The sequence below is a fragment of the Psammomys obesus genome, unplaced genomic scaffold (genome assembly GCF_907164565.1).
Source record: "Psammomys obesus unplaced genomic scaffold, mPsaObe1.curated_primary_1811, whole genome shotgun sequence".
In the NCBI taxonomy this organism is placed as follows: domain Eukaryota; kingdom Metazoa; phylum Chordata; class Mammalia; order Rodentia; family Muridae; genus Psammomys; species Psammomys obesus.
Genome location: NW_026590503.1, coordinates 3,136,230 through 3,149,306, shown reverse-complemented (window position 1 = coordinate 3,149,306; position 13,077 = coordinate 3,136,230). Strand labels below are relative to the sequence as shown.

General features: G+C 44.2%; 1 protein-coding gene across 1 annotated transcript in view; it reads left to right on the top strand.

Annotated features, from left to right (window-relative positions):
* Nucleotides 1-13,077, top strand: part of Ncapg2 (non-SMC condensin II complex subunit G2) — a 60,262-nt gene that overhangs the window by 30,458 nt on the left and 16,727 nt on the right. The window contains exons 17-25 of the mRNA XM_055607552.1: nucleotides 375-445; nucleotides 1,174-1,327; nucleotides 1,440-1,613; nucleotides 2,274-2,390; nucleotides 2,474-2,614; nucleotides 2,991-3,090; nucleotides 6,113-6,300; nucleotides 7,539-7,679; nucleotides 9,965-10,068. Coding sequence (XP_055463527.1) covers nucleotides 375-445; nucleotides 1,174-1,327; nucleotides 1,440-1,613; nucleotides 2,274-2,390; nucleotides 2,474-2,614; nucleotides 2,991-3,090; nucleotides 6,113-6,300; nucleotides 7,539-7,679; nucleotides 9,965-10,068 — 1,190 coding nt within the window. The remainder of the gene's footprint in view (nucleotides 1-374; nucleotides 446-1,173; nucleotides 1,328-1,439; nucleotides 1,614-2,273; nucleotides 2,391-2,473; nucleotides 2,615-2,990; nucleotides 3,091-6,112; nucleotides 6,301-7,538; nucleotides 7,680-9,964; nucleotides 10,069-13,077) is intronic.

Genomic DNA, 13,077 nt, shown 5'->3' with positions numbered 1-13,077 from the left:
AAAACTACAATTAACACCATCTGATTCATCTTTATAATACTATCTAAATAGCATAGTCCTCTTAAGAGTTATGTTCAAGATAAGTAATTAGTCAGCTTTTTCCTGTCATCCTTGTTTTGAAAGTAAGTACAGCTCCAAGACTAGACTTCCTGCTGCTAGTGTTTGCTCAGTAGTGACGGTGGTATAGAAATGTCGGGATACATGATTCAGGTAATCTTAATTTTAAATTGAAGGGCACCTTTAGATTTGATTTTTTTCTAGGTAGTGAAAGAATTACAGGAGTACATTTTGAGCAATTATGGAAATAGGTTATTAGAGAAAATATCCTATTGTCAAATCCTGTGTTAGCTTGATGTTCCTTTCTTTGTTCACAGGATGAGCGCTGCAAGATTCCTTTGTTTATGCTAATGTCCTTCTTGCCAGCCTCTGCTGTCCCTGTGTTCAGGTATGCTGCCACAGAGCAAGAATCTATCCTTAACTGGGGTTTGCTGTCACCTACTCTGTGTTTCTCCTCTCTGCCTTCCCCTCTATATGGAAAGATTAGGATGGGATATCAGTGGGCTCTGAAGTTGTTAAAGAGAGACCATGAGGATCTCAGCTATGATGTCATCTGATGTCTGGGTGCTACTCTAATATCCAGAGCAGTAAACTTTAGAGCCTGTGGTTACTGCTGACCACACATGGCTCCATGTACTTAGACTGTGCTGTGAGCACAAAATTCACACATGAAAGGAAGAATGTCAAATACTGAATACATGATAAAGTGTTTTGAAGAGGAGGATTAAGTAAGTTGTTGAGGGCTGGACGGATGGCTCAGCGCTTAAGAGTATTGACTGCTCTTCCAGAGGACCTGGGTTCAGTTACCAGCACCCGTATGGCATCTCACAGTCACCTGCTTCTCACAGTATCGGGGGCTCTCTTCTGTCCTCCTCGGCACCAGGCATGGAAATTAGGCAGTAATCTGACAGCTGGCTTTAGAAACAGAAGGAGGTGTGGGCCATGTCCATTTGCAGCTGTAGGCTAAGGCTTTCATGGTGAACAAGTACCAGTGGAGCCGTGAGGCCTGTGTACCCTTGATGCAATCAGATCATGTCTTGGTTTTCTTCACCTTGTGGGAAAGTAGGGGCTTTCTGTAGAAATACTAACCTAGTTTTCTGCACTTGGCTTTTTCAGCTGTGGTGTGATTTCTGTCCTGAGAAATCAGGAGGAGAATGTTACAGGCAGGAGCTACTGTACCTTGTTGGACTGTCTGTGTTCCTGGGGCCACGTGGGCCATGTCTTGGAGCTCATTGTGGACTGGCTGCCACCAGGGCCACTGCAGGCCAAGGTGTGTATGCAGCCATGCCTCTGCAGTGTGTAGAGCAAGGGCCTCTGGGAACAGTGCAGCCTTTTGGAAACTGAAGCTCTGACTACCTCTTTGTTTCACTCTTCTCCTTCAGAGTAATTTGGCCTCTAAACGTAAAGTACAAATCAGTGACGTGTGCCCAGTGAAGCCCGAGTTAGCACTGTTGTACATGGAGTACTTGCTGACCCATCCAAAGAACCGGGAGTGTCTGCTCTCTGAGTCCAAGAAGAAGCTTAACCAGCTTTTAAAGGCACTTGAGAGATCCAAGGTAACTACATATCCTGGGGATTAGCATGGCCTCATGTGGTAGTAATGAAGCCCGTATGGTACAGCGAAGCCCATGCTTGTCATGCTGTGTTTCTGTAATGTTTTACACCTGGAAAAGAACTGACAGTGAACTCTAGATTCTAGTGGATAGCTGAGGCAGGAGCAGAGCCACTTCCAGGACCTGTCTCCTCATAAGGTCCTCACAAGCAGTGTTTAGAGCCCACCTTTCTCCATGGTTTCATGTGTCAGGGCTCCACTTTCTCTACTCCAAGACCAGGTGTCAGTGAAGAAGTACTAGCTCTCTTAGGTCTTGGGCAGTGTTTTCTAGGAATTCGTTGTTCCCCAACTGGCTCTGGCCACCTCCTGCAGGGTTCTCCACTGAGCAGTCCTTCTTGATACCACCCAGGATGGAGGTTCAGCAGAGCCTGCCATGAGGAAACAAACCGTGGTCCTTGTGTGTGGTGGTCCTGGGGCCCTGTGCGCCTGCTGACAATGCTGTGTGTGTGTAGAGCCCGCTCAGCAGGGTGTGTCAGGTGCAGGGTTGGCAGCATGAGCCACACTGCTGGTCACCTTCTGCTGTACCTAATGATCAGGGATCCCACCTTGCTGTGGTGGCGTCATGTGTCATTCAGAATGCGGACCCTGGGTTATAATTTTACAGGCAGATCTGGAATCATTTCTTCAGTCTCCAAGTGGGAATCCCCACAACTTCAGTAAAGCAGCTGCTCTGCATGCCTTTGGTCTTTACTGTAGGCTGAGTGTCCATCTTCAATACAAGGTATGCTGTCTGTTTCTGTGGTCTGAGCATCATGTATCAGAGCTGCTTTTGTTACTCACTAGCTTCTTTATTGTGTTGGATAGTTCTGCTCAGAAGAGAAAATTCATCTGTCCATCTTGAATGACACTGGGTCTTGGTTAGAAAATAAAGTTTTACCTCTTCTTCAAGATCAAGAAGAGGAGTATCTGAAGCTTCGGAGGGATGTCTATCAACAGATCGTCCAGGTCAGCATCTGGGACACAGAGCTCGTTTTCTTGACCTTGTGCTGTATTTTCAAAATGGCTTATTTTGTTGTAAAGTGGTTTTAAAGCTTGCTGTAGCTTATAATACCCAAAATTGCATTACGTTTACAAACACAATCTACGTAATTTTAATTCATGTTAACATGTTGCATGTGAACAGTTTATTTGGTTAGGTGGTGGAATTTCATAGTGTCTGAGAGTTCTTACAGAATCAATAAAAATGTATGTATTTATGGAAATTTCTTTAGCAATGTACTTGGAGACATTTGCTTATAACCTCAGCAAGTCACATAACGGGAAAGGCTTTGTAGGCTTGACTGCCTTACTTGTTACTGATGGAGCCATACATGTCTTACAGACTTACCTGGCTGTGTGTAAAGATGTTGTCATGGTTGGCCTTGGAGACCCTAAATTCCAGATTCAGCTTTTGCAGAGGAGTCTTGGGATAATGAAAACAGGTACCACCACATCAGTCATCAAGTAAAGGGTTGTTCAAAGCAGTGAATATTTATAGCCGGTCCATGCTTCCTTCCCTTTTCCTTCCCTCTGCAGATCAGAGTATGGCTTTCAGCAGTTGACACGTAACACATCCTGGCTTTAGCTAAAACAGTTGCCTATGCTGATGCAGCTAGCAGTCTCAGATGCTGCTGATGTCAGGCACATTGCCCCATTTCTGAAGGGTTCTTGGGGTCTGGCTCTCTGGGTCTGCCTTGTGGGTGGGCAGACATTTCCATCTGGCATCTGTGTAGAGACCCCAGAAGAAGGTTGAGTGATGTGGCCAGGAGGATGGCACTCCTGGAGCCAGAGCCAGTGATGCCTCTGGCACAGTGTATGCTAAGAAGAGTCCTACTGAGCTGTGGCCTTGGATCTTCCCAAGCCGCCATCATCACATCCAGATGCACTATCTCTGTGTTCTAGACTGTTAGTAGTGGTTTTTGCTACACAGTCAGTTACTGAGCTCTATGGAAATGTCTGTCCATATTTGAAATTTTCATTTTAAAAGTCCAGTAATTTGCTGAGAGAGGCAAATTACTTCATTAAATGCAGCTTAGCAGTTTATTTTGACAAGATTAACCATTGCGGTCAGTGGTGTGGATGACGTAGCTTGGACTCACTCTTATAGCTTGGACTCACACCTTCCAGGCAGGCCTGAGTGAGGTCCTCTCCTCCCTGTGCTGCTGGACACTAGCTGGCAACTTCAACTATAGCAAGATACTGTGTTGGTTCACACACTTAGCTCTTTTTTTTTTATAATAATTTTTAATTTTTTATATTAATCACAGGTTATTTACTTTGTATCCCAGCCGTAGCCCCATCCCTCATTCCCAATCCCACCATCCCTCCCTACTCAGTTCTTTTTAATCATATAGTAAGAACTACATTCTCTATGTAAGATTAATAATTGAAATGAACAAAATGATTTGTTTTCCTATACTTCGTTTACCACTTAGGAATTGTTTTCCTTAAGGGTGAATCTTCTTTTAATTATGTATAGAGTTGAGTCTTGTACAACTAAACAGATTTTGCTCTCCAGTTAGTTCGTTTTATCATTTGGTGGTACCCAGTCTTTTTAGCTCAAGTCTAGAGCTGGGCCTGCATCCAGCAGCTTAGGGAGCTGAGACCTAGAGTCTAACTGGTTTTTCAACTCTTTGCTCTGCTTGAAAGAGACAAAGTGAAGAAGCCATTTTCAGAAGTTACATGTCTTAGTTACTTTTCTGTTGCTCTGGTAAGACACCATAACCAAGCAACTTATAGAAAATAGTTTATTGGGAAAGTGAGTTCCTGACTTGCATGTCAAGGAGCATGGCAGTAAGCAGCAAGCTTGGAGCTGGAGTAATAGCTGAGTGCTTACATCTTGACATAGCCATCAGGCAGAGAAAGAGGGAGTTCACTGGGAATGGCATCAGTTTGAAACCTCAGAGCCTGCCCCAAGTGACATACCTCCTCCAACACAGCCTTACCTCCTGATCCTTATCAAACAGTCTACCAATTGGGGACCAAGAATTCAAAATAGAAGCCTCTGGGGGCCATTGTCTTTAGATGACCACAGTATGTCAATATTAGTTACACCTAGGTAGATATTCTTTATAAGCCCAAGTATATTCTCTAAAGAAGCCATTCCCAAGACACAGCTGGGTGGCCAGATGCATAAGCCAAATAAATAGGGTTTAAGTTTACAAATGTTAGTTGCTTCTGTTGTAATACAGTACACAGGTTGTGGAGAATCAGGCACCAAACATAGCAGGGCTGTGGAAAAGGAATTCTTACTCAAAAATACCAGCCCAGTTAAAAAGGAGGGAGTGGATGTGCTGTGATGTGAGAGGCAGAGAGAACAAGCTTCCTTCTTCCATTTCTTTCACACAGGCTCCCAGCGGAAGGTGCATCCCCACCTCAGGACACCTGCCTGCTTTTAGTCAGCAGTATCTTGGTTTAAACAGTTTCTTGCCTGTCCCATCAGTGGACATTCCACGTGACAACTGTACATGAGGAATGAGTTCTTCCACCCTTCTCTGAATGAGCAAGGAGTAGCTGGAAGTTTCGGTTGTGGTTTATGATTTTACACAGCTGCTTATTGATTCTGGCAGAGTCTGAGACCTAGAGAGGATCCATAGAAAGCCTCTGGGATGGAAAGTCTGTCGTCCCTCAGCACAAAGGTTTGCGGTGTAGTTGGCTATAGTCTCTGGCAGAGCTTGCTAGATCTTTGGTCCATTTTGTAGCTGAATTGCTTTCCCCTTCATATGCAGACCCGTTCTCTGGGCAAGTCCTTGTGGTCACTTGGACAGTAGGCTATCTGTGAGCAGCATTATTGCATGCTTGTTTTACCTTAATGCATCTTGTACCAAGGGGTTGGCCAGGAGGCTTGTTGTCCAGGGAGCTAAGGGCGAATCAGCACCTGAGCCGTGCGTTAGAGTGGGGCGGGTGATATAGGGTGCCCTTGATGCCTACTGGGAGCAGATCCCCCTCTCTGCTTTTGTATCTTTTACTGGAGAGATTGATTAGAAGGAAAAACAGAGGAATGGTGTTATTAGGCTTATTTACAGAGTAAGTTTTACTAGATTATGTACTTAGGCAGGGAGGTAATGGAAAAAACAAAGGGAACCTATTATTTACTACCAACTGTCAGAAATCTGTGAGGCCATCAGGTGATACTGAAAGATATGAGGTTGGACTTCTTTTGCTGGTTTTTATTTAGGTATTAATATAAGAGAAAGTGTGTTTTCTAGTTCAGATGTCACAGGAGTCACATTACTGGTTGTGCACACGCAGGGAACAAAGGTCTTAGTTTACTGACAGAGTCGGCCGTACTGTTCCTGCTGGGGAACAGATGTTTGTGTGCTGGGTTCTCCTTCGGATCACTCTGATAACCATGGTTCTGCTGACTCAATAGTAATAGGTTCTCCAGTGACTGTTATATACAGGTATTGAGCAACTTCAGTTAAATCACGTGTTTGGGTAATTGATGGTTCTTTCTTTTTCTAGTGAAGGGATTTTTTTACGTTTCATTACTTCTTGGCATTCTGAAGGAGATAACTGGAAGCTCCATGATTCACAGAATAGATTCAGATGAAGAAGTCACAGTACTTTTTGACCTAGTCCAGGAAGTATTTCAGAAGATGTTGGAATGTGTTGCCGGGACCTTCAGGAAGCAGCCAGAAGAAAGTCTGCCGGTATTGTACTTGAATGGGCCAGGTTCTTTGAGGGGTGGGGGTCAGGGTATTCTCAATGTGGCTGGCTTAGCTCCGTGGAGGCTCTGGCTGCTTGCATTGGCCCTCACTGTGCTATCTGCTGAGGGCATTGAGTGATGGTTGAGGCCAACCTGAAAGCTAGGCATGCCTGGATTCTTTGGGGTATTTAGACACACAGGCTTAGCTCAGTGATTGAGGTCCCATGAGTGACAGACAGGATATGAGCAGAACTGATCCCTGCAGCCCGTGAGCATCCCAGGTAGAGTAGATTTGTGAAGATGCTCATTTGAAGAGGGACAGTGACTGCCTGGGAAATTGCTGGCTCCGTCATCTGCTAATGTCCCCATTTAGAAGGATCTTGAAAGGGACCAGGGTTTTCTGTTGATTGTGGAAAGCTCATAGACTGAGATAATTGAGGAGCCAGGTCATAAAAATCAAAGGGCCTAGACCTGTTCCTAAAATGGTGTAAAGGCAGTTCCTGAATAATTTATACTGTTAGAGAGAGCCAGACTTTTTCTGTCAGTGAGCTGTTATTGTTTTAATTTTGAAAAATGTTGAAATGGGAGGCTGTTTATAAAATATTAAGGATTTTATTCTAGCCTTAGCTGATGGAAATACCTGAAAATTGTTGAGTCTGTTTTTCCTAGCTCAGTTCATGGTTGTTTCAAGTGTCTGATCTATTTGTGTAGTCTAGGCCTATTCTTAGAATCCCTGCCAGCTCTCCCACCATCCGCTATAGTGTTATTCCGAATACAGTGCCTGAGCTGATGATGCTATTTTAATGCTGTCAATTGCCTTTCTTTCTTTCTTTCTTTCTTTCTTTCTTTCTTTCTTTCTTTCTTTCTTTCTTTCTTTCTTTCTCTCTCTTTCTCTTTCTCTCTCCTTCCTTCCTTCCTTCCTTCCTTCCTTCCTTCCTTCCTTCCTTCCTTCCTTCCTTCCTCTTTCTTTTTTCTCTTTTTCTCTTTCACTCTCTCTCTCTTTGTCTATCTCTCTCTCTTTTTCTGATAAGATCTCAGTCTTGTAGCCTAGGCTGGCCTACAACTCCCAGTGTAGCCCAGGCTGGCCTTAAACTCACCTCAGTCCTCCTGCCTCAGCCTCCTGCTTTCTTGGATACAGATGTGAACCACCACAGTTGGTGCTTGTTTTTTGTTTGTTTGTTGTTTCGTTTTTTAATTGTGATTTTTAGCTGTACTGACAATGACTGATGTGTTTTCTTGTAGCTCTTTCATTCTATTCAGACCCCCCTTCATGAATTTATCAGCACTGTCCAGTCCTGGCACAAGGACACTGCAGTCCACCACGCTGTGCTCTCTACTCTGATCGCTGCACCTGTGGTCGAGATAAGTCACCAGCTGCGGAAGGTGAGGCACACTGACTGAAGCTGCCATGTTCCCTGACTGTTCTGCTTCCAGCACATGGTTAGGTGTTTGCTGTATAAGCTTTTGCTGAGGACTGTTTTGTCAGTTCCCTGACCTTGCCATTTAGCTGCTTGAGCATTGTGGCAGCTGTCCAGCATATGCTAAGGGTATTGTCCCTCCTGACTGAGATGGGTCTAGGCTCCATGATGGGGACATGTCTGTTGCTCTCACACTTTTGAGTGGATTGATAGTTTCTCAGGACCCTTCTTTGCTGGAGAGGAGATAAGCACAGTTGGGCGAGCAGTGCAGGACTGCTCCAGACTGTGCTGGTGTACGGTGGCTCACATCTCTGGACACCTTTTCCTTCATTTATAAATACAGGAAATTGACTATTTAAAGATGTGTGTTTCACTGGGTCGTGCTGGTGCATGTCTTTAATCCCAGCACTTGGGAGATAGAGGCAGGTGGACCTCTGAGTTTGAGGCCTGTCTGGTCTACACAGTGAGTTCCAGGACAGCCAGCGCTATTCAGGGAAACTCTGTCTTGAAAAACAACTAGAAAATTGTATTTATCATGTATGAGTGTTTTACCTACATGAGTGTATGTGTATTATGCATGTCTGGTGCCCACAGAGGCCAGGAGAGGGTATCGGATCCCCTATAACTGAATTTACAAGCTGTTGGCAGCTGCTTTGGGGGTTCAGCGGACTGAGCCTGGGTCCTCTGTGAAAGCAGTGCTCTCTTGGCACTGAGCTAGTCTTGTAGCTCCAGAAACTTGAAGTTTTGGTATCCATTCTCCTGACATATCTAGAGTAAGTGAGTGGAAGACTCTTCTTACACAGATTTAGCCTATGTGATTAAAGATTAATCTGACCAGGGGATCGTTTCAGGCGATCGTTTGAGCTAATACAGAAAGATACTGTATCATAGAGAGCATGCAGTATGGTAATTTTCTTCTTCAGCTCCGAGATGTCCCACATGGTCCCACACGCACGTAGGAGAAGTAGCACTGGGCTCTCTCACTGATTTGCATATACTTACAGGTCATGTACTGCTCAGCTATGGGTGTTCTAAGAAATGAAGCTTTTACTGCTGTTGCATTTTATCTTTTCTGTGCACTGTATCTTACTTGGTTTCTCAACTTGGGGTGGAGCGACCTTTTCACAGGGTCTCTTAAGACCATTGGAAAAACACAAATATTTACATGACTTTTAACAGTAGCACAATTACAGTTAAGAAATAGCAATGAAATAATTTTGCGGTTGGGGCTACCACAACATGAGGGACCGTAGGTAGCATTAGGAAGGATGAGAACCACTGCTCTAGAGGTTTTCACTGTGTGTGAGTTTGTCACAGTGTCTCCATGAATTCACCTTAGGCCTCCTGAAAAAATCTTATTGTATTTTAAATTGTGTTAATGTAAAGTAGTGCTTTCTCTCAGTGTATCATAAATGTATGCCCAACACTTATTTTGAGGTGCTAAACCTTATAATAATAATAATAATAAATAATAATAATAATAATAGTAATAATAATGACGTAATGATGATTGTCTTGAATATCCAGATGTGTTTTGTAACCCAGCAGAGTAGTTTTAGGAGTCTTGTCTGCTCCTGAGGACATGAAATCCCCAAGGCAGCCAAGACAGGCAAGAGACAGGGAGGGAGAAATAAAGTAAGATGGGCACACTCATGCTGTGGTGATTATAGGAGAAAACAGACGTAAGCCTCCTCTGGTAATAGGCATTACAAATTACTTCAGGAACTGTTTCCATGAGGAATTTACTCACCAAGGTGAATAACCTGCCTTTCCTCAGAGGTTTGGTAGTAAAGGGCAGGGTGTGTCCTTTGAGGGTGGGGCACATCAGGTTAAGGGGATGGTCTGTCAAGCAAGTGGGCAGAGAGGCCCGGCATGCTGCTCCATGTCTCTACCCTGCCCATTGTACCACAGGGAAGCCTGACCAAAACAGCAGCATTCTGAGACCAAGGAGTTGTAATGTGGGCTGAGAATGAGGACTGGTTAGATTGGCTGAGCAGGAGAGGTATATTGTTTCTAGAAGATGATGCCAAGTTAAGGAAAGGCCATTGATAAAGGCTTGCTGAGTGATAAGTCCTTATTTCTGTTTCAGTGAGTGAAACGTCTGGGTAAAACATTACATAACTCCTTATACTGAATAAAGCTTGTTCTTTTTAGTTTCTGGAAAGCTTTGCTCAGGTAGAAGACAACCCAAATCTGTGCACCAAGCTGTCAGTCTGGGTTTTTACAAGCACTGATCTGAAACTTCTCTAGGTTTCTGATACAGAGGAGCTGACCACACCACAATGTCTGGCTGACCTTCCTCCACTTTCAAGGTGTTTGGTGGGAGTAATAATGAAGTCTTCGGATGTTGTCAGGTAATTGTCTTCTCTCTCTGATCTTGGCACAGCCTTGTGTATAATTGTTCTCAGTGCCTTGTGCTTTAATACCTTTTGCTCTCAGGTTTTCAAAGGTATTTTTGCCCCCTGAGAAAAACATTCCATAGAGTTTTTTTTTTTTTTATTTTATGAGTGATGGAAAATGTTATAAAATTTTCATGAAGATGACCATTACTTTCTATAAACTGCTATATTCATTTAAATAGTTTTTAGCTATGCATATCACAACTAAATTCTGCTAAGGGAAAAAAAATGTGTGTACAAAAATACTTCTTGCTGGGAGGTGGTGGTGCAGGCCTTTATCCCTCTGCGAGGCAGAGGCAGGCGGATCTCTGTGAGTTTGAGGACATCTAAGGCTACACAGAGAAACCCTGTCTTGAAAAACCGAAGCCAAAAACAAAACCTTAGTGTGTGTTCAAGTTTGCTTCTCTGATGCTTTGATAAAACATTAACCAAAATCAGCTAGAGGAAAGGATATATTTAGTTATAGTCTGTCATAGAGAAAACCCAAGGCAGGAACTGAAAATTGAAACCTTTTAGGATCGCTGCTTACTTCTCTATGACTTGTTCAGCCTGCTTTCTTAAAACTCAGGACCACCTGCCCAAGGGTGGCACCAACACAGTGGGCTGGGCCCTCCCTCATCAGTCTTAATTGGGGAAAATGTACCATAGACACTCCCACAGCTCAGTCTGGTGAGTGATTGTCTCAGTTGAGGCTCTGTCTGCCCAGGTGACTCCAGGTTGTGCTAAGCTGACAAATACTTAGCAGCAAAACTGACCCATTGTCATCTTGGCATACATATCACTATTAAACCATGACCTTTCCTGTTTATCCCCAAGATTTCATGTTAATACCATAATGTAAAACGTAGTTTAATTTTAAAAGTCCCAGTATAACATTAAAAGTTCCATCGTATTTAAAAATTTCAACACTATGAAAGTAATTTCTTCCTTGAAAAAAAAAAACAAACAAACAACATTTCTTTAACTGTGGACTTCTGAAAAACAAATTATATACTTCTGTTATTACAAGGGGAAAGAAACAAGGCATAAAAACAGTAACACTTAAGCAAAAACCAAAGTCTACCAGTGAAACTCAAATCTTGTGACTTAATATCCGACACATGGGATTCACCTGCGTTTTACCGGGCTCCAGAGCACTTGGGTGACTCCGCATACAGCGTGTCTAGTAGCCTCCGGCTGGCTCTTCGAAATACCTGCTGCCTCCTGAACAGTTGTCTCGAGGGCCTGGCCTCTCCAGTATGTTGGAGTCTCCCTTGCAACTGAGGCTTTACCTTCACCAGTGGCTTCCTGGCCTCTCTGCGGGGGTCCAGCTTTGATACATGACCCCAAGCGTCAGCTGTTGTCTGAGACCCTTCATGACTTCAAAACTGATTCCATGTGGGAGACCCGACACATTACCACGTTTGGCTCCCAGTGTGGCTTATAGCCTTGCTCCAGCTCTTCCCTCCCCAACTGGACCCCAACTTCTGTATGCTGACCCTCTGGAAATACTTTGCAGTTTTCACCTTAGCTATGCTAGTCTCTTACTAATCACAGCTGATTCTTTGGCTCTAGCTCAACAGCAGCTCAGGTAACCAACATCATTTGTGTCATTAACCCAGATTACTTCCATAGACTCTTAATTCAAACTTTTATCACATAACCAACCCTGTAGAATTCTTACTTTCCTTCTGAAATGTCACAAACAGGCCTTCATCTGCATCTTTCTCAACATCCCTATCTTCCCAGAACAGCTCAGTATGCTCTGAACACTCAGTGGCCTCTTTAGTCCAAAGCTCCGAAATCCTTGCAGAACTCTCCCACAAAGCAATATGGTCATGTCCATTATAGCAATATTCCACTCTTTGGTATCAATTTCTGCCGTAGTTTTATCTGTTATTCTGATAAAACAGATCAAAGAGACAAGGGAGGAAAGGGTTTATTTGGTGTACATGTCCATTTACATTGTATCATTGAAAGAAGCTGCAGCAAGAACTCGGAGGCAGGGACTGAAGCAGGGACCTGGAGGAACACCACTTCAGCCTGCTCTCTTGTGTAATCAGGACCTCCTGCCCAGAGGTGGCTCCACCCATAGTGGGCTGGGCCCTCCCAGCTCAGTCAGTAATCTAGGAAACATAGCACAGGCGTGCCCACATAGTTGGAGGCAGTTCTCAGTTGAGGTTCCCTCTTTATAGGTGACTGTTCACTTTATTTTCATAAAATTGTATGTTTAACCCGGGTATCGCCCAAATAATTGAGACTCCATTATAATATTTGTTCATCAAGCTTTACAACACAGTACCAAGCAGCTATTTACTTTTACCTCTCTAAGCTAGTTGACCTTCCCAGTGTAAATCCCAGAGACCCTTTCTCTGTTTAGCTGCCCTCTTCTGCGCCCTTCTGGACCTCTGCCCTTGGCTGAATCCCCCCCTTCTCTGACTCCTGCCCTTCCCCCCCTTCTCTGACTCCTGCCCTGGCGGATAGGAAATCCAGCTCTGCTCTTCCCCCTGCTCAGCGATTGGCTGTAGGTGCTTTGTTGGCATATCAGGGGACAGTTGGGGAGCAGTGTTTACACAACGCTGAGACAGGAGGTTCTCAGAACAAGGGTTGCAACCAGATAGGGGAGGGTATAGAAATCAGCATCTGAGTAACAGTGACCTGTGCGCGCAGACGACTCGTTTGTTCGAGCTTAACACAAACTTACCAAGCGCATTGTAATTTCAAAGATGCAGATGAAGTACCAGTGCAGGTTGTGTTCAGCACCCGTAAGTTCGTTCCCCGCCCACTTACCACTTGACTGAGATCCTAGCAGAGGAAGACTAAAGATAGAGGGTTTGTCTCTCAGACGTTGAGCACTTGCGGCACGGCATAGTGGAGATGGAGCTCGTGAGAGCTTAACTGCATCATTTCGAGAGCTATGGACTGCCTGTCAGCAGCACACTAAATCTCTCGTGTGCACTGACTGGAAAGTAGCAAGTCTTCCCT